At 26.1% G+C, this 24,530-nt stretch overlaps 1 protein-coding gene across 5 annotated transcripts in view; it reads left to right on the forward strand.

Annotated features, from left to right (window-relative positions):
- The window catches only part of LOC142230699 (cytochrome P450 4d1-like), a 31,342-nt gene extending 13,149 nt beyond the window's left edge, over positions 1-18,193 (forward strand). Inside the window, exons 1-4 of one of the 5 annotated variants that reach the window (XM_075301326.1) lie at positions 1,985-2,612; positions 16,744-16,813; positions 17,202-17,764; positions 17,826-18,193. In XM_075301326.1, the coding sequence (XP_075157441.1) occupies positions 2,000-2,612; positions 16,744-16,813; positions 17,202-17,764; positions 17,826-18,175 (1,596 nt within the window). In that variant the 5' untranslated portion in view covers positions 1,985-1,999 and the 3' untranslated portion in view covers positions 18,176-18,193. Of the gene's footprint in view, positions 1-1,984; positions 2,613-6,267; positions 6,894-10,456; positions 11,047-13,626; positions 14,222-16,743; positions 16,814-17,201; positions 17,765-17,825 lie in introns of those variants that run through there. The other 4 variants (XM_075301327.1, XM_075301329.1, XM_075301328.1 and 1 more) reach the window with 4 other exon arrangements.
- The last annotated feature ends 6,337 nt before the right edge of the window (positions 18,194-24,530 follow it).

A 24,530-nucleotide genomic window follows, 5' to 3' on the forward strand; every position in this document is an offset into this window, starting at 1 on the left:
TCAATTAAGTTTTTAATTGATTCAATTAAAAACTTAATTGATGTTGATTGCAAAACTCAATTAATTTAGTAATTAAACAAAGGTAACTATTTTCAATTACATTCTGAATTGGCTTAGAATTTTTAGTTGGATTAACAATTGATTGTTTGAAAAAAAATTAATCAAAAATTTAAGCACTTTTATAACTGACTTAGTCTTCCGAATTTGATTAAAAGTTAATTGTATCAATTAACTCTTTAATTAAAAATTTTAAAATTTTCAATCATTGACTAAATTAACTTAATGTTTCTATCTTGATTAAAAAGTTAATTGTACCAATTAATTTATTAATGCTTAGATCGACTCAGAATTTCACCACGACCCAGAATATATATAGTTTATGGGGTCTTAGAGCAATATTTCGATGTGTTACAAACGGAATGACAAAGGTAATATGCCCCCCCAACCTAAGGTGGAGGCTGTAAAATTCTATAACTTTGCCTATGGTGGAATCTGTTCGAACCCATAAATGACCCCATACTCATTCAATATTGGTTGCCAAGCTATTAATTTTTCTATGTCTAGTTACTCCTAACTTGGGCCTTCTAGAAGACATTCTCCGTACACAGAAAAAATATCACCAAAATATTTCCAATTAAAAAGTTAATTGAAGTTGAAAATTTTTTCAATTAATAAATTAATTGATACAATTAACTTTTTAATCATGATAGAAACATTAAGTTAATTAAGTCAATGATTGAAATTTTTAAAATGTTTAATTAAAAAATTAATTGATACAAATAACTTTTTAATCAAATTGGGAAGACTAATTCAGTTAAAAAAAGTGCTGATTTTTTGTTTTACTTTTTTAATTAAAAATGTATTTCAAACAATCATTTGTTAATCCAAATAAAAACTCTAAGCCAATCTAACTAAGTAATTAAAAATAGTTACCTTTTTTAATTAATAAATTAATTGAGTTTTGCAATCAACATCAATTAAATTTTTAATTGAATCAATTAAAAAATTAATTGAATTTTGCTGAAAAATCAATTAATTATTTAATCAAGAATTTTTTCTATGCCCAATTAAAACTGTGATTGATACTATCATTTTCGTTATTGAAGACATTTCAATTAAAAAATTAATTGGATCAATTAATTTGGTGATTGAATCAGAAAAAAAATTTTTTGTGTGTAACATATAAAAGATCCAATACCCATTATACGTTCACTTCGCACAGAAGGGAACAGGGAATGACCTCATGTGTAGTTTAACAGTTTACGTTTTGGCGTCGCATAAATGTGTCGTAGGCCAGTGGATGAGTGTAGGACTACCAACCACGAGGACCCCGGTTCAAATCCCGACGGAGTAGAAAAATAAAAATAGACATGAGGTAAATATTAAAAACACAAAAATAAGGTAAAGTGTATAGGAAAGTAAGTCAAATTAAATTCAAACTTAAAAGAGGTGTTAGGGCAAATGTTCAGTTCCTAATTAACCTTGCCTTCGAAATCTTTATTTTTACACGCTTTCTTGTATGCCACCTCTCCAGGCCTTCTTTGGAAGGCGTGATTTTTGTACTTAGTTTTAAGGCATTATTAAAGCCATATGAGCTTAGGCCTGATAACATGGCATCGACGTCACTACCTCTAGAAGGCATAAGAATAAAAACGATAGACAAGGCCTTGGTCTCCAATGCAATCCTATGTTATTTTGAAATGAACACGTAATGCAGCGTCCAGGACTTCCAGGACTTATAGCTACCCCATCAGCACTTCCAACATCGATTCCACGTCGCTTCCATTTCCCGCTGGATCCATGTGTAATAAACAATAATAACCTTTGGCAAATTTTAATGGCCAACAACCAAACAAAATTTAATCAGACTATTAGTAATTGATAAGGTTTAGTACGGATTATTGGCCACCGAAAAAAGAGTGAAGATAAAAGTCAAAAGAAAAATTCGAAATGCTTCAGTGTTATTTGCAATATTAAGACCTAAGACAGTCGCTGTAAAATGTTTAAAACAAACAGTCTATTTCAAGATTTGAACAATTTTAAAATATACGAATTTTTCCAAATATTTTTGGGATTTCTCGTTGTCATTGCCTATGGGATTTACCATTTTAAGTATAAACATCTTATTGTGGTGACTCGTCAGATGCCCTCACCCCCATATTGGCCCATTATCGGACATGGCCATTATTTTATGTTCAAGAAACCCCATGAAATGATGCAAACTATACGCGATTTGGCAATGCAATATGGCAGTTCTTCGAAGTATATTAAAATCTGGTTGGGACCCGAGTTGAATATGATCACATGGGACTTCAAAGATTTGGAAATAATTTTGGGTGGAGTTGTACATTTGGAAAAAGCTGGAGAATATAATGCTCTGGGCCCTTGGTTACGCGAGGGCTTGCTGGTCAGCCGAGGCCGTAAATGGCATAAGAGAAGGAAGATTATTACACCAGCTTTTCACTTTAGCATACTCAACGATTTTATGCACATTTTTGAAAATGAGAGCAGAATTTTTCTCAAAAATTTGGATCGAGAGTATGACAGGCAAACGGATGCAGGATTTTCCATGGGCGATTTGATTAATTTGTGTACCTTGGATACAATTTGTGGTAAGGAAGAAAAAATATTTTATGGAAATCAAGAAGAATTTTGTCAAAATCTTAACATATTTTTATAGAACATTTGTAAAAATTGTATTTTCATAGAAAATTTTGTCACAATTTTATTTCTATAGAAAATTTTATCAAAATTTTATTTTTATATCTTAAGATTTTGTCAAAATTTTATTTCTATAGAAAATTTTGTCAAAATTTTATTTCTATAGAAAATTTTGTTACATTTTATTTCCATTAAACAAACGTTTGTCAAAATTTTATTTCTATAGAAAATTTTATCAAAATTTTATTTCTATAGAAAATTTTGTCAAAATTTTATTTCTATAGAAAATTTTGTTAAAATTTTATTTCCATTAAAAACGTTTGTCAAAATTTTATTTCTATAGAAAATTTTATCAAAATTTCATTTCTATAGAAAATTTTGTCAAAAATTTATTTCTATAGAAAGTTTTGTCAAAATTTTATTTCTATAGAAAATTTTGTCAAAATTTTATTTCCATTAAAAACGTTTGTCAAAATTTTATTTCTATAGAAAATTTTATCAAAATTTTATTTCCATTATTATTCCATTATAAAAATTTTATTTCCATTATAAAAATTTTATTTCCAAAATTTTATTTCTATAGAAAATTTTGTCCATATTTTATTTTGATAGAAAAATTTTCCAACAATTTATTTCTATATAACATTTTGTCACAATTTTATTCTATAGAAACCTTTTGCAAAATTTTATTTTTAAAGAAAATGTCTACAAAATTATATTTCTATAGCAAAATTTTTCAAAATTATATTTCTTTAGAAAATTTTGTCAACATTTTATTTCTATGGAAAATTTGTTAAAAATTTTATTTCTATAGAAAATTTTGTCAAAATTTTATTTCTATAGAAAATTTTGTCAAAATTTTATTTCTATAGAAAATTTTGTAAAAATTATATTTCCATAGAAAATTTTGTCAAAATTTTATTTCTATAGAAAATTTTTGTCAAAATTTTAGTTCCATTAAAAACGTTTGTCAAATTTTTATTTCTATAGAAAATTTTGTCAAAATTTTATTTATATAGTAAATTTTGTCAAAATTTCGTTTCTATTAAAAACGTTTGTAAAAATTTTATTTCTGTAGAAAATTTTCTCAAAAATTTATTTCTATAGAAAATTTTGTCAAAATTTTATTTGCATTAAAAAAGTTTGTTAAAATTTTATTTCCATTAAAAACGTTTGTCAAAATTGTATTTCTATAGAAAATTTTGTCAAAGTTTTATTTCTATAGAAAATTTTGTCAAAAATTTATTTTTATAGAACATATTGTCAAAAATTTATTTATATACACAATTTTGTCGAAATTTTATTTCCATTAAAAACGTTTGTCAAAATTTTATTTCTATAGAAAATTTTGACAAAGTTTTATTTCTATAGAAAATTTTGTCAAAATTATATTTCCATAGAAAATTTTGTCAAAATTTTATTTCTATAGAAAATTTTGTTCATATTTTATTTTGATATAAACATTTTCCAACAATTTATTTCTATATAAAATTTTGTCAAAATTTTAATTCTATAGAAATTTTTTGCAAAATTTTATTTTTATGGAAAATGTCTACAAAATTATATTTCTATGGCAAAATTTGTCAAAATTGTGTTTCTATAGAAAATTTTGTCAAAATTTTATTTATATGGAAAATTTGTTCAAAATCTTATTTCTATAGAAAATTTTGTCAAAAATTATTTCTTATTTTGTCAAAATTTTACTTCCATTCAACACGTTTTTCAAAATTTTATTTCCATTAAAAACATTTGTCAAAATTTTATTTCTATAGAAAATTTTGTCAAAAATTTATTTCTATTGAAAATTTTGTCAAAATTTAATTTTTATAGAAAATTTTGTCGAAATTTTATTTCCATTAAAAACTTTTGTTAAAATTTTATTTCTATAGAAAACTTTGTCAAAATGTTATTTCTATAGAAAATTTTGTCAAAATTATATTTCCATAGAAAATTTTGTCAAAATTTTATTTCTATAGAAAATTTTGTCCATATTTTATATTTTCCAACATTTTATTTCTATATAAAATTTTGTCAAAATTTTAATTCTATAGAAACTTGTTGCAAAATTTTATTTTTATAGAAAATGTCTACAAAATTATATTTCTATAGAAAAATTTGCCAAAATTTTATTTCTATAGAGAATTTTGTCAAAATTTTATTTCTATGGAAAATTTGTTCAAAATTTTATTTCTATAGAAAATTTTGTCAAAAATTTATTTCGATAGAAAATTTTGTCACAATTTTATTTCTATAAAAAATTTTGTCAAAATTTTATTTCTATAGAAAATGTTGTCTATATTTTATTTTGATTGAAAAATTTTCCAACATTTTATTTCTATATAATATGTTGTCAAAATTTTAATTCTATAGAAACTTTTTGCAAAATTTTATTTTTATAGAAAATGTCTACAAAATAGTATTTCTATAGCAAAATTTGCCAAAATTTTATTTCTATAGAAAATTTTGTAAAAATTTTATTTCTATGGAAAATTTGTTCAAAATTTTATTTCTATAGAAAATTTTGTCAAAAATTTATTTATATAGAAAATTTTGTCAAAATTTTATTTCTTTAGAAAATTTTGTAAAAATTTTATTTACATTAAAAACGTTTGTCAAAATTTTATTTCTATAGAAAATTTTGTCCATATTTTATTTTGATAGAAAATTTTCCAACATTTTATTTCTATATAAAATTTTGTCAAAATTTTAATTCTCTAGAAACATTTATTTTTATAGAAAAATGTTATTTTTATAGAAAAAAAATTTATTTTTATAGAAAATGTCTACAAAATTATATTTCTATAGCAAAATTTGCCAAAATTTTATTTCTATAGAAAATTTTGTCAAAATTTTATTTCTATGGAAAATTTGTTCAAAATTTTATTTCTATAGAAAATTTTGTCAAAATCTTTTACATATAGAACATTTTTTCTGTAGAAAAATTTTCTAAATTTTATTTCTACGAGTATAGAAAAATTTTTAAAAATTTTATTTCTATAGGAAATGTGTCAAAATTTTATTTCTGTAGAAAAATGTGTCAAAATTTTTTATTTCTATAGAACAATGTGTCAAAGTTTTATTTCTATAGGAAATTTTGTCAAAATTTTACTTCTATAGAAAATTTTGTCAAAATTGTATATCTATAGAAAATTTTGTCAAAATTGTATATCTATAGAAAATTTTGTCAAAATTTTCTATAAAATTTATTTTATTTCTATGGAAAATTTTGTCAAAATTTTATTTCTTCCATTTTTGTAATGAAAATGTGTTTGCTCGAATTAAAAATGTAAATCTATAGTTTATCTGTTGGCGTGCAAGAAAGGAAATTAAAAAAAAAACATTCACATTCATGACTCAATATCAATATGAAGTTTTTGTAATAAAAAAGGCATTACAGTGGCACATGCAGCCTCTTTAAATAATTTATTGACTTAAAAATCTATATTTAAAATATACTTCTTCTGCACCACAAAGATTACAGAGAATATGTAAAAAATATTTATCAGTAGAACTTTGTACGTGAAAAGAAAGAAAATTTTTTGTAATTCTGAAAATAAAAATTGTCATGTTGCAGAATTTTACAATTCAGTAACCGTGTTGTTTAAGAATCATTAACAAGAAATACGCCGTATTCTTAGTCCTGGTTGTTATGGAATCTTTAAGTTTACTAAATTCTATCCTAATAATTGGGATAACACTCCTCCTGGCTAGTATACTATCTGGCCTCTATGTGTATTTTACCAAATTCAAACATATAATCGAAGTAACTCGAAATATAAAAAGTGCCCCTGCATTACCGATTATTGGACATGCCCATTATTTTATTGGAAAACCAGCTCATCTAATGATGAAAAATATTTGGGCAATGCGTGAAGGTCATGAAAATATAAAAGTGTGGTTAGGTCCCGAGCTGAATTTAATCATAAGCAATCTCAATGATGTGGAAGTGATTTTGAGCTCAACAATGCATACCCAAAAGGCCGGACAATATAAGACTTTGGAGAGATGGCTTCGTGAGGGCTTACTAATTTCTCAAGGTCCAAAGTGGTTCAAACGGCGTCGATTGTTAACCAATGCGTTTCATTTTAATATACTTAACGATTTCATAAAAACATTCGATGCAATATCAAGGATATTAATTGAAAAATTAAATTTGCATTCACAAAGATATGGGGATCATCATTTGCATTTGTTCGAATTGATTAGTCTATGCACGTTGGATGTTATTTGTGGTAATTGCATTTTTTTATTATTATAATGGAAATGAGTTTTTTTTTTATTTTTTTATAATGGAAATGATAAAAATGATTTCGATCCTGAAGACCTGAATTTAAGGACTTCATTTCTATAGAAACTTTTGTCAAAATTTTATTTCTATAAAAAAAGTAGTCAAAATTTTATTTCTATAGAATTTTTTGCAAAATTTTTTATTCTATAGAATATTTTGTCAACATTTTATTTCTATAGAAAATTTTTGCAAAATTTTATTTCTATAGAAAATTGTTGCAAAATTTATTTCTATAGCAAATTTTTGAAAAATTCTATTTCTATAAAAAATTTTGTCAAAATTTTATTCCTATAGAAAATTTTGTCAAAATTTTATTTCTATAGAAAATTTTTGCAAAATTTTATTTCTATAGAAAATTTTGTCAACATTTTATTTCTTTAGAAAATTGTTGCAAAATTTTATTTCTATACAAAATGTTGTCAAAATTTTATTTCTATAGAAATTTTTTGCAAAATTTGTTATTCTATAGAATATTTTGTCAAAATTTTATTTCTATAGAAATTTTTTGCAAAATTTTTTATTCTATAGAATATTTTGTCAAATTTTTATTTCTATATAAATTTTTTGCAAAATTTTATTTCTATATGAAATTTTTGCAAAATTTTATTTCTATAGAAAATTTTGTAAAAATTTTATTTTTATAGAAAATTGTAGCAAAATTTTATTTCTATAGCAAATTTTTGAAAAATTCTATTTCTATAAAAAATTTTATCAAATTTTATTCCTATAGAAAATTTTTGCAAAATTTTGTTCCTATAGAAAATTTTTTCAACATTTTATTTCCTTAGAAAATTTTGTCAAAATTCTATTTCTATCGAAAATTTTTGCAAAATTTTATTTCTCTAGAAAATTTTTGCAAAATTTTATTTCTATAGCAAATTTTTGAAAAATTCTATTTCTATAAAAAATTTTGCCAAAATTTTATTCCTATAGAAAATGTTTGCACAATTTTATTCCTTTAGAAAATTTTGTCAAAATTTTATTTCTATATGAAATTTTTTGCAAAATTTTATTTCTATAGAAAATATTTGCATAATTTTATTTCTATAGAAAATTTTGCAAAATTTTATTTCTATAGCAAATTTTTGAAAAATTCTATTTATATAAAAAATTTGCCAAAATTTTATTCCTATAGAAAATTTTTGCAAAATTTTATTCCTATAGCAAAATTTGTCAAAATTTTATGTCTATAGAAAATTTTGTCAACATTTTATTTCTATATAAATTTTTTTGCAAAATTTTATTTCTATAGAAAATATTTGCATAATTTTATTTATATACAAAATTTTTGCATAATTTTATTTATATAGAAAATTTTTGCAAAATTTTATTTCTATAGAAAATTTTTGCAAAATTTTATTTCTATAGAAAATTTTTGCAAAATTTGTTATTCTATAAAAAAATTTTGTCACATTTTTTAATCTATAGAAAATTTTGTCAAAATTTTATTTCTATAGAAAATTTTTGCAAACTTTTTTATTCTATAGAACATTTTGTCAAAATTTTATTTCTATCGAAATTTTGTCAAAATTTTATTTCTATCGAAATTTTTTGCAAAATTTTATTCTATCGAAAATTTTCTCAAACTTTTATTTCTATAGAAAACTTTTGTCAAATTTTTATATATAGAAAAATTTTGTCAACATTCTATTGCTATAGAAAATTTTTTGCAAAATTTTATTTCTATAGAAAATTTTGTCAAAATTTTATTTCTATAGAAAAATTTTGTCAAATTTTTATCTATAGAAAAATTTTGCAAAAAGTTTTTTCTATAGAAAATTTTTGCAAAATTTTTTATTCTATAGAAAATTTTGTCAAAATTTTATTTCTATCGAATTTTGTTGCAAAATTTTATTTCTATTGAAAATTTTGTCAAACTTTTATTTCAATAGAAAATTTGTCTAAAATTTTATTTCTATAGGAAATTGTGTAAAAATTGTATTTCTATAGAAAATTTTGTCAAACTTTTATTTATATAAAAAATGTTGTCAAAATTTTATTTCTATAAAAAATTTTGTAAAAATTTTATTTCTATAGGAAATTTTGTTAAAATTTTTGCAAAATTTTATTTCTATCGAAAGTTTATGCAAAATTGTATTTCTATAGAAAATTTTTGCAAAATTTGGTTTCTATAGAAAATGTTTGCAAAATTTTATTTCTATAGAAAATGTTTGCAAAATTTTATTTCTGTAGAAAGTGTTTGCAAAGTTTTATTTCTATCGAAAATTTTGTAAAAAATTTATGTCTATAGACATTTTTTGCAACATTTTATTTCCATAGACAATTTTTGCAAAATTTTATTTGTATAGAAAATTTTTGCAAAATTTTATTTCTATAGAAAATTTTTGCAAAATTTTATTTCATTATTGTTGTTTTTGATCTCAGCTTAAAACCATGCATTGACTAAACTACAAGTGTAGCTTAACCAACAGAGGAAAAGTATGCTTGTCGAACTTATTTGGGCAAATCCCTATAGACTGCAAGATGGTTCGATGTACAGCTGTTTCGGAATTACCACAATCCTCATCACTATCAACCAATTATCAGAATAAATTCGGGTAATTCACTCAAACCAAAGTGAACTACACTTAAACCTTCCGAAAAAAGGTTTGATAGTCGGCTACTACTTAAACAAATTTGCATGCATATCTCTTTTCCTTTGCCAAACTCAAATCATCGATATGAATGTAGTTGGCTGGGTAGTTTAGTCAATGCATGGTTTTAAGCTGAGATCAAAAACAACAATAATGATTGAAGAGAAACCAACAATAACAAACAAAAAAATTATTTCTATAGAAAATAGTTGCAAAATTTTATTTCTATACAAAATTTTGTCAAAATTTTGTTTCTATAGATAATTTTTGCAAAATTTTACTTCTATAGAAAATTTTGTCAAAATTTTGTTTCTATAGATAAGTTTGTCAAAATTATATTTCCATAGAAAATTTTGTCAAAATTTTATTTCCATTATAAACGTTTGTCAAAATTTTATTTCAATAGAAAATTTTGTCCATATGTTATTTTGATAGAAAAATTTTTTTATTTTTCAAAATTTTGTCAAAATTTTATTTTTATAACAAATTTTGTCAAAATTTTATTTCTAAAGAAAATTTTGTCAAACATTTATTTCTATAGAAAATGTTGTCAACATTTTGTTTCTATATATAGAAAATTTGTGAAGTTGAAGATGAATATTTTACAAAATCTACAAAAACATCAATAATTCTACCAATCTTCCAAACAGTCCCGGTCGTTTGTTTCTAAACGAGACGCTTTTGTCTTATCTTCCCAAACATATGCTAACATAAAAAATTTGACTGAATGTTTTTTTTGTGGACAATATCTGCTACAACATATTATGATTAAACAGTCCAAAGTTATATTTTTCGAAGTAGCTAATCAATGGATGATTATCATAAGATGATAAGAGAGCCAACTACACACAAAACGAAAGTTTGACACTAAAGTGAATTTAAAAGTTCAATTAGTTCAGTTTCATCATTAATCCCCTAAAGAAATGGTAGCTAGTGTAGTTTTTGGTTTATTATATTTTTGTGGGTTTTTATCGGTACCCATTGCCATTGGTTATGTGATATATCGGTTGAAATTTAAACATTTAATTGATGTTACAAAAAATATACCAAGTCCTCCAGCACTGCCGATATTGGGACATGGTCATTATTTTGTAGGCAAAGAACCATATCAGAATCTCTTAACATTCTATGAGTTCGTTGAAAAATATGGTAAAACTCATAAAATATGGCTTGGTCCCGAATTGAATATATTTACAATCGATGTCAAAGATGTCGAAGTGATATTGGGTACCATCCACCACAATGACAAAGCCCAACAATATGTAACCTTGGATCCATGGTTGCGAGAGGGTCTTTTGATAAGTCGTGGCCGTAAATGGCATTTACGACGTAAAGTTCTCACACCAGCTTTTCATTTTAGAATATTGGAACAATATGTGGAAATATTTGATCGACAATCCAGAGCATTATTGAAAAATTTTGAAAAGGAATATCGTATGCAAACTGAAAAGGGATTTGAGTTCTATGACTGGATTAATTTGAGTACTTTGGATACAATATGTGGTAAGAGATGTATTATAGTAAGATTTGTTATTATCAAGGTCTGTTAACAAGTTCTTTGCTTATGGTTCTTCGTAATATCGAGGCAATTTTTAAGAAACTAAATCCCAACATGAGAGAAAATATATTTGTTGTGTATGTTATTGTGATATTGGCAAGAGAGTTTAAGAATTAGATGTTAGTGGCAACTCTATGTATTTTATTGGCAAGGAATTACAATCGAGTTTAGTTTGGGGACATGGCGGTAAGTGTCTTATCATTTGTATTTATCATAAGAGATACGCATAAACTAGTTTTCGCCTACCGACAGTTGCTATGGTTGTGTACATAGGAGTATACTATAAGTGCAATCAAATCCTTCACTCAATTCGTCAACTTTCACGCTGCTAAGGGTCTTATGGTTTGCATTTTCCTAATATGATAAATAATAAGCAGCAACAATTCCTGGTATTGAGTTTAAAAATTAGAAAAAAGTGGCAACACTATGTCTTTTATAGTCAAGGAATTAAAATCGAGTTTAGTTTGGGGACATTCAGCTAAATACCTTACTTTTGGATACACATAAACAAGTTTTCACTATGGTTGGTCACTATGGTTGGTCACTATGGTTGAGTGCATAGGAGTACACCGAGAGTACAATCAAATTCCTTGAAACAATTTGATAACTTTCACCAACTTCTGCAAATCTCCCCTAGTTTGGGGACATGCTGCTAATGGCCTTGCATTTTGCACTTCTTCATTATGGTTTTTGGAATAAAAGTCGATTTTAGTTTGGGCACACTCTACTAAGTAAACAAGCGTTCGCTTACCGATAGCCGCCATTATTGTGTTTGTACACATAGGAGTATATTCGCATACAGCAAATATTTTAGGGGATTTAGTTTGGAGACACCCTGCTAGGCGCTTTCCTTTTTGCATTTCTCCATTATGGTTGTGGAATAAAAATGAATTTTAGTTTAGGGACATAGACAATTTTGTCAAAATTTCTCTCTATTCTTCTCCAGATTTTTCAAAATTTTGTTTCTACAGAAAATTTTGTCAAAATTTTGTCAAAATTTTATTTCTATAGAAAATTTTCTCAAAATTTTATTTCTTTTGAGAATTTTGTCAAAATTTCATTTCTGTGGAAAATTTTATTGCTATAGACAATTTTATTTCTATAGAAAATTTTGTCAAAATTTTATTTCTCTATAAACTTTTGTTAAAATTTCATTTCCATAGAAATTTTTGTCAAAATTTTTTCTATAGAAAATTTTGTCAAAATTTTATTTCTATAGAAAACATTGTCAAAATTTTTTCTATAGAAGATTTTGTCAAAATTTTATTTCTATAGAAAACATTGTCAAAATTTTATTTCTTTATAAAATTTTGTCAAAATTTAATTTCTATAGAAAATTTTATCAAAATTTTATTTCCATAGAAAATTTTGTCAAAATTTTATTCCTTAAGAAAATTTTGTCAAAATTTTATTCCTATAGAAAATTTTGTCAAAATTTTGTTTCTATAGAAAACATTGTTCTATAGAAAATTTTGTCAAAATTTTATTTCTATAGAAAATTTTGGCAAAATTTTATTTCTATAGAAAATTTTGGCAAAATTTTATTTCTATAGAAAGTTTTGTCAACATTTGATTTCTATAGAAAGTATTTTCAAAATTTTATTTCTATAGAAAATTTTGTCAAAACTTTATTTCTATAGAAAGTTTTTTCAAAATTTTATTTCTATAGAAAAATTTTGTCAAAATTTTATTTCTATAGAAAGTGTTTTCAAAATTTTATTTCTATAGAAAATTTTGGCAAAATTTTATTTCTATAGAAAATTTTGTCAAAATTTTATTTCTTTAAAAAATTTGGCCAACATTTTATTTCTGTAGAAAACTTTGTCAAAATGTTATTTCTGTAGAAAACTTTGTCAAAATTTTATTTCTATAGAATATTTTGTCAACATTTTATTTCTTTAGAAAATTTTTTCAAAATTTTATTTCTATAGAAAATCTTGTCAACATTTTATTTCAATAGAAAATTTTGTCAAAATTTTATTTCTATAGAAAAATTTGTCAAAATTTTATTTCTATAGAAAAATTTGTCAAATTTTTATTTCTTTTGAGAATTTTGTCAAAATTTTATTTCTATTGAAAGTTTTGTCAAAATTTTATTTCTATAGAAAATTTTTGAAAAATTTTATTTCTATTGAAAATTTTGTCAAAATTGTATTTCTATAGAAAATTTTGTCAAATTTTATTTCTATATAGAAAATTTGTGAAGTTAGAGATGAATATTATGCCAAATCTACCAAAACATCAAGAATTCTACCAATTTACCAAACAGTCCCAGTCGTTAGTTTCTAAACGAGACACTTTTGTCTTATCTTTCCAAATATATGCTAACATAAAAATTTGACTGCATTTTTTTTCGTGGACAATCTCGGCTATAGCATATTATGATTAAACAGTCCAAAGTTATAGTTTTCGAAGTGGCTAATCAATGGATGATTATCGTAAGGTGATAAGTGAGCCAACTACACACAAAACGAAAGTTTGACACTAAAGTGAATTTAAAAATTCAATTAGTTCAATTTTATCTTTCAACCCCTAAGGAAATGGTAGCTAGTGCAGTTCTCGGTTTATTATATTTTTGCGGATTTTTATCGGTACCCATTGCCATTGGTTTTGTAATATATCTTTTGAAATTTAAACATTTAATTGATGTTACAAAAAATATACCAAGTCCTCCAGCACTCCCGATAGTGGGACATGGTCATTATTTTATAGGCAAAGAGCCATACCAGAATCTGTTGACATTCTATGAATTAGTTCAAAAATATGGTAAAACCTATAAAATATGGCTTGGCCCCGAACTGAATATAATGACAACCGATGTCAAAGATGCCGAAGTGATATTGGGTACCACCCACCACAATGACAAAGCCCAACAATATGTAACTTTGGATCCATGGTTGCGAGAGGGTCTTTTGATAAGTCGTGGCCGTAAATGGCATTTACGACGTAAAGTTCTTACATCAGCTTTTCATTTTAGAATATTGGAACAATATGTGGAAATATTTGATCGGCAATCCAGAGCATTATTGAAAAATTTTGAAAACGAATATCGTATGCAAACTGAAAAGGGATTTGAATTTTATGACTGGATTAATTTGAGTACTTTGGATACAATATGTGGTAAGAGATGTATTATAGTGACATTTGTTATTATCAAGGTCTGTTAAAAAAATATTTACTCGTTGTCCTTCGTATTATGAGGGCAATTTCTTACCAATTAAATCCCAACATGAGAGAAACTAAATTTGATTTACGTATTATTTTAATATTGACAAGCAGCAAGCAATGCTGGTATTGAGTTTAAAAATTAGGAATAAGTGGCAACTCTATGTATTTTATTGGCAAGGCATTAAAATCGAATTTAGTGTGGAAATGTAACCATAGCGGTAGACATTAGACGAAAGATTTTACCGCGACGACAAATACGGTAATTTTGTTGGCAAAATTCCCTCTTTTTTTTGGGCTTCCCATAAAAAATACACGTAACCAACTATTCGCCTACCGCCTATCGCTATGGTTATATTTACCCACTTAGTTTGGGGACATGCCGGTAAGTGCCTTAGCTTTTGTATTTCTCAATACTCGTAAGCCAGTGTTTACTTACCGACAGTGATCATGGCAGGTATTCGCATGCCTAGAGTGAAATCACATCCTTTGACTCAAATCGAGAACTTTCTCCAACTGCTGCAAATCTCTCTTAGTTTGGGGACGCGCTGGTAAATAAGCAGCAACAATTACTGGCGTTGAATTTACAAATTAGGAATAAGTGGCAACTCTATGTATTTTATAGTCAAGGAATTAAAATCGAGTTTAGTTTGGGGACATGCCGCTAAATACCTTACCTTTTGCATTTCTCATACACATAAACAAGATTTCGCTTACGCTGATCGTTTTGGTTGTGTACATAGGAGTACACGGAGAGTGTAATCAAATCCTTTGAAATAATTCGATAAATTTCACCAACTGCTGCAAATCTCCCTTAATTTGGCGACACGCTGGTAAGAGCCGTTTGTTTTACATCTCCCTAATATGATAAATAAGCAGCAACAATTCCGGGCGTTGGGCTTACAAATTAGGAATAGACGGCAACTCTATGTATTTTATTTTCATTAATATCGAGTTTATTTTGGGGACATGCCGCTATTACCTTATCTTTTGCATTTCTCATAATAGATATATATAAACTAGATTTCACTTACCGTAGCGTAAGCTGATCGAGTAACTGTCACCAACTGCTGCAAATCTCACTTAGTTTGGGGACGCGCTACTAAGAGCTTTTTGTTTTACATCTCCCTAACAAGATAAATAAGCAGCTATTTTCGTTTGGAGACACGATGCTATGGGCCTTACTTTTTGCCTTTCTTCATTATGGTAGTGGAATAAAGGACGATTTTAGTTTGGAGACCCGCTACGAAGGAAACAAGTCTTCGCTTACCGTTAGTTGCTATGGGTGTGCTTATAATAGATACATATAAACTAGATTTCGCTTACGCTGATCATTATGGTTGAGTACATAAGAGTACGCCGAGAGTGCAATCAAATCCTTTGAAACAATTCGATAACTGTCACCAACTGCTGCAATTCTCTCTTAGTTTGGTGATACGCTGCTGAAGACATTTTGTTTTGCATCTTCCTAATATGATAAATAAGCAGCAACTATTCCTGGCGTTGAGCTTACAAATTAGGAATAGATGGCAACTCTATGTATTTTATGGTCATTAATATCGAGTTTAGTTTGGGCACATGCCGCTAAATACCTTAGCTTTTGCATTTCTCATAATAGATATATATATATATATATAAACTAGATTTCACTTACCGTAGCGTAAGCTGATCGAGTAACTGTCACCAACTGCTGCAAATCTCACTTAGTTTGGGGACGCGCTGCTAAGGGCTTTTTGTTTTACATCTCCCTAACAAGATAAATAAGCAGCTATTTTCGTTTGGAGACACGCTGCTATGGGCCTTACTTTTTGCCTTTCTTCATTATGGTAGTGGAATAAAGGACGATTTTAGTTTGGAGACCCGCTACGAAGGAAACAAGTCTTCGCTTACCGTTATTTGCTATGGGTGTGCTTATACAAATAGGACTATATTCGCATACTAAAAATATTTTAGCGACACAGCTTGGAGACACAGCTTACTTTTTGCATTTTTCCATTATGGTTGCGAAATAAAATTGAATTTTAGTTTGGGGACATACTGCTAAGCGTGCAAAAGGATTTTCTTTACTTTAGGGACAAATTGCCTTTCTTCAAAGACATACGAATTTTAAAGATTCTTGTCCCAAATTTAAAATCTTTTAAAGCAAAATTATAAATTTTCTTTTAAAATTAAAATTTCTTTTAAAATTTCTTTATTTTATAGAAATTTGTCTTCAGTATTGTGTGTCCTGAAAATATAAGATATTATGTACCTTAAATTTCGTATTAGGTAAACAATTTTTTCAGTGTATTTGATATTTATAATTGTATATATAGGGATATTCTCTTGACTACTAACAATACATCATATGTGTATGCCCCCAATTCTAGGTATCTTATCATTATTTTTGAAGTATTTACTTTTGAATTATTTTTATTTTAAATTAAAACAAATTATCCATACAAGCCTAAACTCTCCATTTTTGTATTACCTTTCAGAATCCGCCATGGGAGTTTCGGTAAATGCCCAAACCAATGCCGATTCTGAATATGTAAGAGCTGTTAAAACGTAAGTCATTTCCTTAAGATTTTCCTAAAAATGGTGAAATCGTTTCTGCAAAATAATAGCAATAAATAGTGATGCGCGATTTTTTTTAAATAAAAAAACGCACTTTCTACTCCAACATCGAATTTATAAACTCATCTGGATTTAATTTGGTATTTAATTATCACAATATAAGCGTTAAAGGTTTTAATTTTTAACGCATTCATTTAGATGGTTACACTGTAGATTTAATACAGGGTTGCCATACTCTATCAATAAAGAGAATCCCTCCGGCAAAATGAAGTTTTTTGTATAGTAGTTTGTGGACTATCCCCGTACATTTTTATGGTTTTTGCAGAATCGAATCCACTGTAAGTCCGCTTCGTTTTCTTATTTTGATTTTTTTTTTCAGGATTGCCACGGTTCTACATAAACGCATGTTTGATATTTTGTATCGATTTAATCTCACCTATCGCTTTACCAAATTGGCTCGTGAGGAAAAGAAAGCTTTAGCTGTACTCCATGGTTTCACAGAGAAGGTAATCATTCAGAGACGTGAAGAACTTTTGAAGGCTCAAGAGCACAAAAAGGAAAATGGCAAACAAGCAACGGATGATGATGTGGGAACCAAACGTAAAATGGCCTTCCTGGATATTCTCCTACAATCAGAAATTGATGGCAAACCTTTGAGTAATTTGGATATTCGCGAGGAAGTAGATACCTTTATGTTCGAGGGTCATGACACCACCTCATCGGCCATAACTTTTTGTTTTTATAATCTTGCCATGTATCCGGAATGTCAGCGTAAATGTTTTGAAGAAGTTATTCAAGTTTTAGGCAAGGACAAATCGAAACCTGTAACCTTTGAGGATCTCAATAATTTACACTATGTGGAATTGTGTATTAAGGAAACCTTGCGTCTATTTCCCTCTGTGCCTTTACTGGGCAGGAAAATTACAGAGGAATGTGAAATTAGTAAGTTGCGAAGAGACTTTTTTACTTACTAATTAATTTTTAATAAAATTATTTTCTATAGATGGCAAAATTATTCCAGCCGGTACCAATATAGGTATATCTCCGCTACAGTTGGGCCGCATGGAAGAATTATTCCCTGAACCAAATACCTTTAAACCGGAACGTTTTGAAGCGGGCTATAACACGGAGAAAGTTAGTCCCTATGCTTATATACCCTTCTCTGCAGGTCCACGTAATTGTATTGGTCAAAAATTCGCTATGATGGAAATAAAAACTGTTCTGGCCAATGTCTTACGTCACTACGAAGTGGATTATGTAGGTAATAAGGAGGAGGAACCATTGCTTGTTGCCGAATTGATATTGAGAACCAAAGATCCTCTTATGTTTAAAATAAAACCAAGAGTTTATTAAACCCTTGCCCTAAGACAAGTTTTGTATTTTCATTTTATTGTTTGAGGTTTATGGACAAAAAATCTTTTTTCCATGGGAAATTTTCTAAAAAATGTATTTCTATAGAATTTTTTTTCAAAATGTTATTGCTATAGAAAATGTTGTCAAAATTTTATTTCCAACGAAGCTTGTGTCAAAATTTTATTTCTATAGAAATTTTTGTCAAAGTTTTATTTCTATAGAAAATTTTGTCAAAATTTCAAATCTATAGAAAATTTTGTCAAAATTTTATTTCTATAGAAAATTTTGTCAAAACTTTATTCCTATAGAAAATTTTGTCAAAATTTTATTTGTATAGAAAATTTTCTCAAAAATTTTGTCAAAATTTTATTTGTATAGAAAATTTTCTCAAAAATTTTATTTCTATAGAAAATTTTGTCAATATATAGAAAATTTTGTCAAATTTTTTAATTCTATAGGAAATTTTGTCATAATTTTATTTCCAAAGCAGATTGTGTCAAAATTTTATTTCTGTAGAAAATTTTGTCACAATTTTATTTCCAACGCAGATTGTGTCAAAATTTTATTTCTATAGAAAATTTTGTCAAAATTTTATTTCCAACGAAGATTGTGTCAAAATTTTATTTCTATAGAAATTTTTATCAAAGTTTTATTTCTATAGAAAATTTTGTCAAAGTTTTATTACTGTAGGAAATTTTGTCAACATTTTATTTCCAAAGAAAATTTTGTCAAAATTTTATTTCTAAGAAAATTTTGTCAAAATTTTATTTCTATAGAAAATTGTTGCAAAATTTTATTTCTTTAGAAAATTTTGTCACAATTTTATTTCTATAGAAAATTTTGTCAAAATATTATTTCTATAGGAAATTTTGTCAAAATTTTATTTCTATAGAAAATTTTGTCAAAGTTTTATGTCTGTAGGAAACTTTGTCAAAATTTTATTTCCAAAGAAAATTTTGTCAAAATTTCAGTTCCATAGAAAACTTTGTCAAAATTTTATTTCTATAGAAAATTGTTGCAAAATTTTATTTCTAAATATTATGTCAAAAATTTTATTTCTATAGAAAATATTGTCAAAATTTTATTTCCATAGAAAATTTTGTCAAAATTTTATTTTCAAAGAAAATTTTGTCAAACTTTTATTTCTATAGAAAATTTTGTCAATATATAGAAAATTTTGTAAAAATTGTATATCTATTGAACATTTTGTCAAACTTTTATTTCTATAGAAAATTTTCTAAAAATTTTATTTCTATAGGAAATTTTGTCAAAACTTTATTTCTATAGAAAATTTTGTAAAAATTTTATTTCTATAGAAAATTTTGTCAAAGTTTTAATTTTATAGAAATTTTTATCAAAGTTTTATTTCTATAGAAAATTTTGTCAAAGTTTTATTTCTGTAGGAAATTTTGTCAACATTTTATTTCCAAATAAAATTTTGTCAAAACTTCAGTTCTATAGAAAATTTTGTCAAAAGTTTATTTCTATAGAAAATTGTTGCCAAATTTTTTTTCTAAATATTTTGTCAAAATTTTATTTCTATAGAAAATTTTTTCAAAATTTTATTTCCAACGAAGACTGTGTCAACATTTTATTTCTATAGAAAATTTTATCAAAGTTTTATTTCTGTAGGAAACTTTGTCAATATTTTATTTCCAAAGAAAATTTTGTCAAAATTTCAGTTCTACAGAAAATTTTGTCAAAATTTTATTTCTATAGAAAATTGTTGCAAAATTTTATTTCTATAGAAAATTTTGTTAAAATTTTATTTCTATAGGAAATTTTGTCAAAATTTTATTTCTATAGCAAATGTTGTCAAAATTTTATTTCTATAGAAAATTTTGTCAAAGTTTTATTTCCAAAGAAAATTTTGTCAAAATTTTATTTCTATAGAAAATTTTGTCAACATTTTATTCCCATAGAAAATTTTGACAAAATTTATTACTATAGAGAATTATGTCAAAATTTTATTTCTGTAGGAAATTTTGTCAAAATTTTATTTCCAAAGAAAATTTTGTCAAAATTTCAGCTCCATAGAAAATTTTGTCAAAGTTGTATGTCTGTAGGAAATTTTGTCAAAATTTTATTTCTATAAAAAATTTTGTCAAAATTTTATTTCTATAGAAAATTTTGTCAAAATTTTATTTCTATAGAAAATTTTGTCAAAATTTTATTTCTATAGAAAATTTTGTCAAGATTTTATTTCTATAGAAAATTTTGTCAATTTTTATTTCTATAGCAAATTTTGTCAAAATTTTATTACTATAGAGAATTCTGTCAAAATTTTATTTCTATAGAAAATTTTGTCAAAATTTAATTTCTATAGAAAATTATGGCAAAATTTTAGTTTTATAGAAAATTTTGTCAAAATTTTATTTGTATAGAAAGTTATGGCAGAATTTTATTTCTATAGAAAATTTTGTTGCTATAGAAAATTTTGTCAAAATTTTATTTCTATAGAAAATTGTTTCAAAATTTTATTTCTATAGAAATTTCTGTCCAACTTTTATTTTGATAGAAAATTTTTCTCAAAATTTTGTTACTATAGAAAATTTTGTGAAAATTTTATTTCTATAGAAAATTTTTGCAAAATTTTATTTCGATAGAAAATTTATTACATTATGCTAGGACTCACCCTGTAATAGATAAATAATTTCATTTGGACCGCATACTGTTAAAGCTTTGCATGCCGAATGGTCGAATTGTTTTGAATTCGATTTTGTTCAATCTTCGATTTTGTTAAATCTTCTCAACTATATAAAAAATATGCATTTATATTATTTCCTTTAAATAAGTTATTTAGCACATAGTTTTTTTTTCAAATAATATTCTTTATTTTCTCTCGCACATTTTTTTTATTTGTTTAGTTGTTAGCTTTATTTGTTTTATTTCATTTTTTTTTCGTTTGTATTTTTATTTTCTTTTTAAATATTGCTGGGAAGGTAAATACACAAAATAATATTCACAATTTTGTTTTGGATTTTTATTTGTTTTTTTAATTGGAAAAATGTTTTCTGTTATTATGCAAAGTTTGTGTTAAATTTTATGTTATTGTTTTATTTTACTAATTTTAAATAGGGGAGTCGTTTAGTTTTTTTTTATTTTTCTTGACATAAAAAAATCGCTTTTTTTTTTTTTTTTTTTTTTGTTTTTTTTTTGTTAAATATAATTGTAAATATTTCTTGTCATTTATGTGGTTTTTATGTTCATGGTATATGTATAGTATATAATTGGAATATATAGTTGTTGTTTTTTTTTTCACATTCTTTATTGTATATAACATTTATAAAGATACATTATATAACAAGTCATAAATTGGGAGGATTTTTTTATAACGATTCGTTTTATTTTATTTTGGTTTATTTTCGTTCACAACAAAAAACATTTTTTTTTTGAGAAAACTTTAAAATAAAAATTACAAAAATTGAAATTTATCAAAACCTTAAAATGACCATTAATTAGGAGGATGACCATTAATTAAAATAAAAACAATTATATTTATTTAATGTTTTTCTTGTCTTATTAGTCAATTGCAATTTATTCCTCTTTCGTACATAATGCAAAATATACTTAATTTCAAATGTATTGATTTATTACATAAATTTTGCTGCTATTTAAATACATTACGTATTTATGGAGTATACTATTTATTTAATGTTATTTCATTTTTTAATTTAGCTAATATTTTTGTTTTGGATAAAATCCGATCATTGAATATATCAAAGAAAATTTTTAATAAACCCAAAGACTATATAATACACAGAAAATAATATCACCGAAATATTTCCAATTAAAAAGTTAATTCAAGCTGAAAACTTTTTCAATTTAAAAATTAATTAAGACATTTAACTTTTTAATCAAACTAGACACAAGAAATCAATTAAGTCAAAAATTTTAAATTTTTAAATTTTAGTAAAAAAAATTAATTGACACAATTAACTTTTTATCAAAATCGGAAGAATAAGTAATTTTTTTTGTAATTTTTTATTAAAAATTTATTTGAAATAATCAATTATTGATTCAGTTTAATTAAAAAAATTAATTGAATGTCAATCAATTAAAAAAATTAATTGAAATTTGTTAATGAAATCAATTAATTTTTTAATCAAGTATTTTTTGATGCTCAATTATCAAACTGTCCTTGATAGTATCATTTTCGTGATTGAAGAGATTTCAATTAAAAAGTTAATTGGATCAATTTTGTTGTATGATCGAAAACTTATTTTCGTTCCCATTATGCTCGATTTGATTTCCATACTCAAAGAAAAAATATTTCCAATTAAAATCTTAATTGAGTTTTGAAAAATATTCAATTAAAAATTTAATTGATTCAACAATTTTGTAATTGAAATAAAAATCAATCACACAAATTAATAGTATCAATTAAGTTTTTAATTGGATCAATTAATTTTTAATTGACTATCAATTAATTTTTTAATTGATACTATCATTTCTGTGATTGAAGACATTTCAATTAAAAAATTAATTGGATCAATTAATTTCGTGATTGAATCAGAAATTTTTTTTGTGTGTATGAGGTCCCATAAGGGACGTTTTAATGTTTAGTAGTTAGGTTAGGTTAGGTTCGGAGAATGAAGCCGCCGAGTCGCGCCGCCGATTTCAGTCGCCGCCGGCCATTTTTTGCCAGTCGACGCCGCCGCCGAATATGTCGGCTCATCTCGACTCAAATTTAGTCGCCAATTAATCAAAAATATTAGTTTAAATCAAAAAACTTTATTAATAATTGTAGTAATTTTAGTCAAAATTTTGAGTCTTTCACCCCCAATCAATCTATTTCAAAGTGTTATAATAATTTTGCAAAAATTTACCTCAGAAAATTTGAATGAAATGTAAATTTGATTGTAAGATTGGTTGTACAACTAATCTCATTACCATTCGAATAACTTCAAATTGATTTTATAATGGATACTTGTCCGCCGCCGAAGAGGCTTATTTATATCGGCTTAGCCCTCAAGCCGCCGCCGCCGGATGCAAAAATTTAATGTCAGCCGCCGCCGACAAAAATGGGTCGGCTTCATTCTCTGGTTAGGTTAGGTGGCAGCCCGATGTATCAAGCTCACTTAGACTATTCAGTCCATTGTGATACCACATTGGTGAACTTCTCTCTTATCACTGAGTGCTGCCCGATTCCCTTGTCATTGAGCTTAACATGCCGAGTCAGGTGTTCCACATTGCAGTGAAACCACTTAGAGAAGCTTTGAAACCCTCAGAAATGTCACCAGCATTACTGAGGTGGGATAATCCACCGCTGAAAAACTTTTTGGTGTTCGGTCGAAGCAGGAATCGAACCCACGACCTTGTGTATGCAAGGCGGGCATGCTAACCATTGCACCACGGTGGGTCACGTGGTGCAGATATTTAGAAAATAAGGCCAATTACGAAAATTTGTATTTTGCGACATTTAATTTAATATAATTCACCCTGTAAAGAGCTAATAACATTCTCCCACTCACTCTCTTAATCATATTCCATCTGAGGCATCCTGTGAATGCATACACACAAAAAAATTTTTCTGGTTCAATCACGAAATTAATTGATCTAATTAATTTTTTAATTGAAATGTCTTCAATCACAGAAATGATACTATCAATTAAAAAATTAATTGAAGGCCAATTAAAAAATTAATTGATACTATTAATTTTTGTGATTGATTTTTGTTTCAATTAAAAAATTTGTTGAATCAATTAAATTTTTAATTGAATATTTTTTAAAACTCAATTAAAATTTTAATTGGAAAAATTTTCGTGAAATTTTTTTCTGTGTACTCGAAGGGCAGGCCTACTGAGACCGCATTACATGAACTAGTCAGCTTTATTGAAAGCTCACAAAGAATACACAATCGTGGCATTTCTAGCCATCGAAGGGGCGTTCAGTAACGTCCATCCGAGCTCGATATTAAATGGACTGACAACTCTGAATGTTGATCCAGGTATACTTAGGCTGTTAGACGAACTTCTAAGGAAGAGACGCATTTCAGCCGCACTAGGACAAGCAAACATACAAAGGTATGTGAACAGAGGCACTCCTCAAGGAGGAGTTCTATCACCTCTTCTTTGGAATGTTTCTATAAACGACCTTCTGGTTTCCCTAGAAAAATAAAGGATACAAGTGGTGGCATACGCAGATGATGTGGCGCTAGCAGTCAGGGAAAAATTCCCATCAACAGTTAGACAATTATACAGAGAGCCCTCCGGATGACTGATTAATGGGTGAAAGATAATGGTCTTGGGGTAAATCCTGCAAAGACAGAACTAGTCATGTACTGCAAAGATCGCAAAACTCCCACGGTTAGGCCTATTTCCTTAGCGGGTATTGAAATTCCCTTTAGTGAGTG

The sequence above is a fragment of the Haematobia irritans genome, chromosome 3, assembly GCF_050003625.1.
Source record: "Haematobia irritans isolate KBUSLIRL chromosome 3, ASM5000362v1, whole genome shotgun sequence".
Taxonomy (NCBI): domain Eukaryota; kingdom Metazoa; phylum Arthropoda; class Insecta; order Diptera; family Muscidae; genus Haematobia; species Haematobia irritans.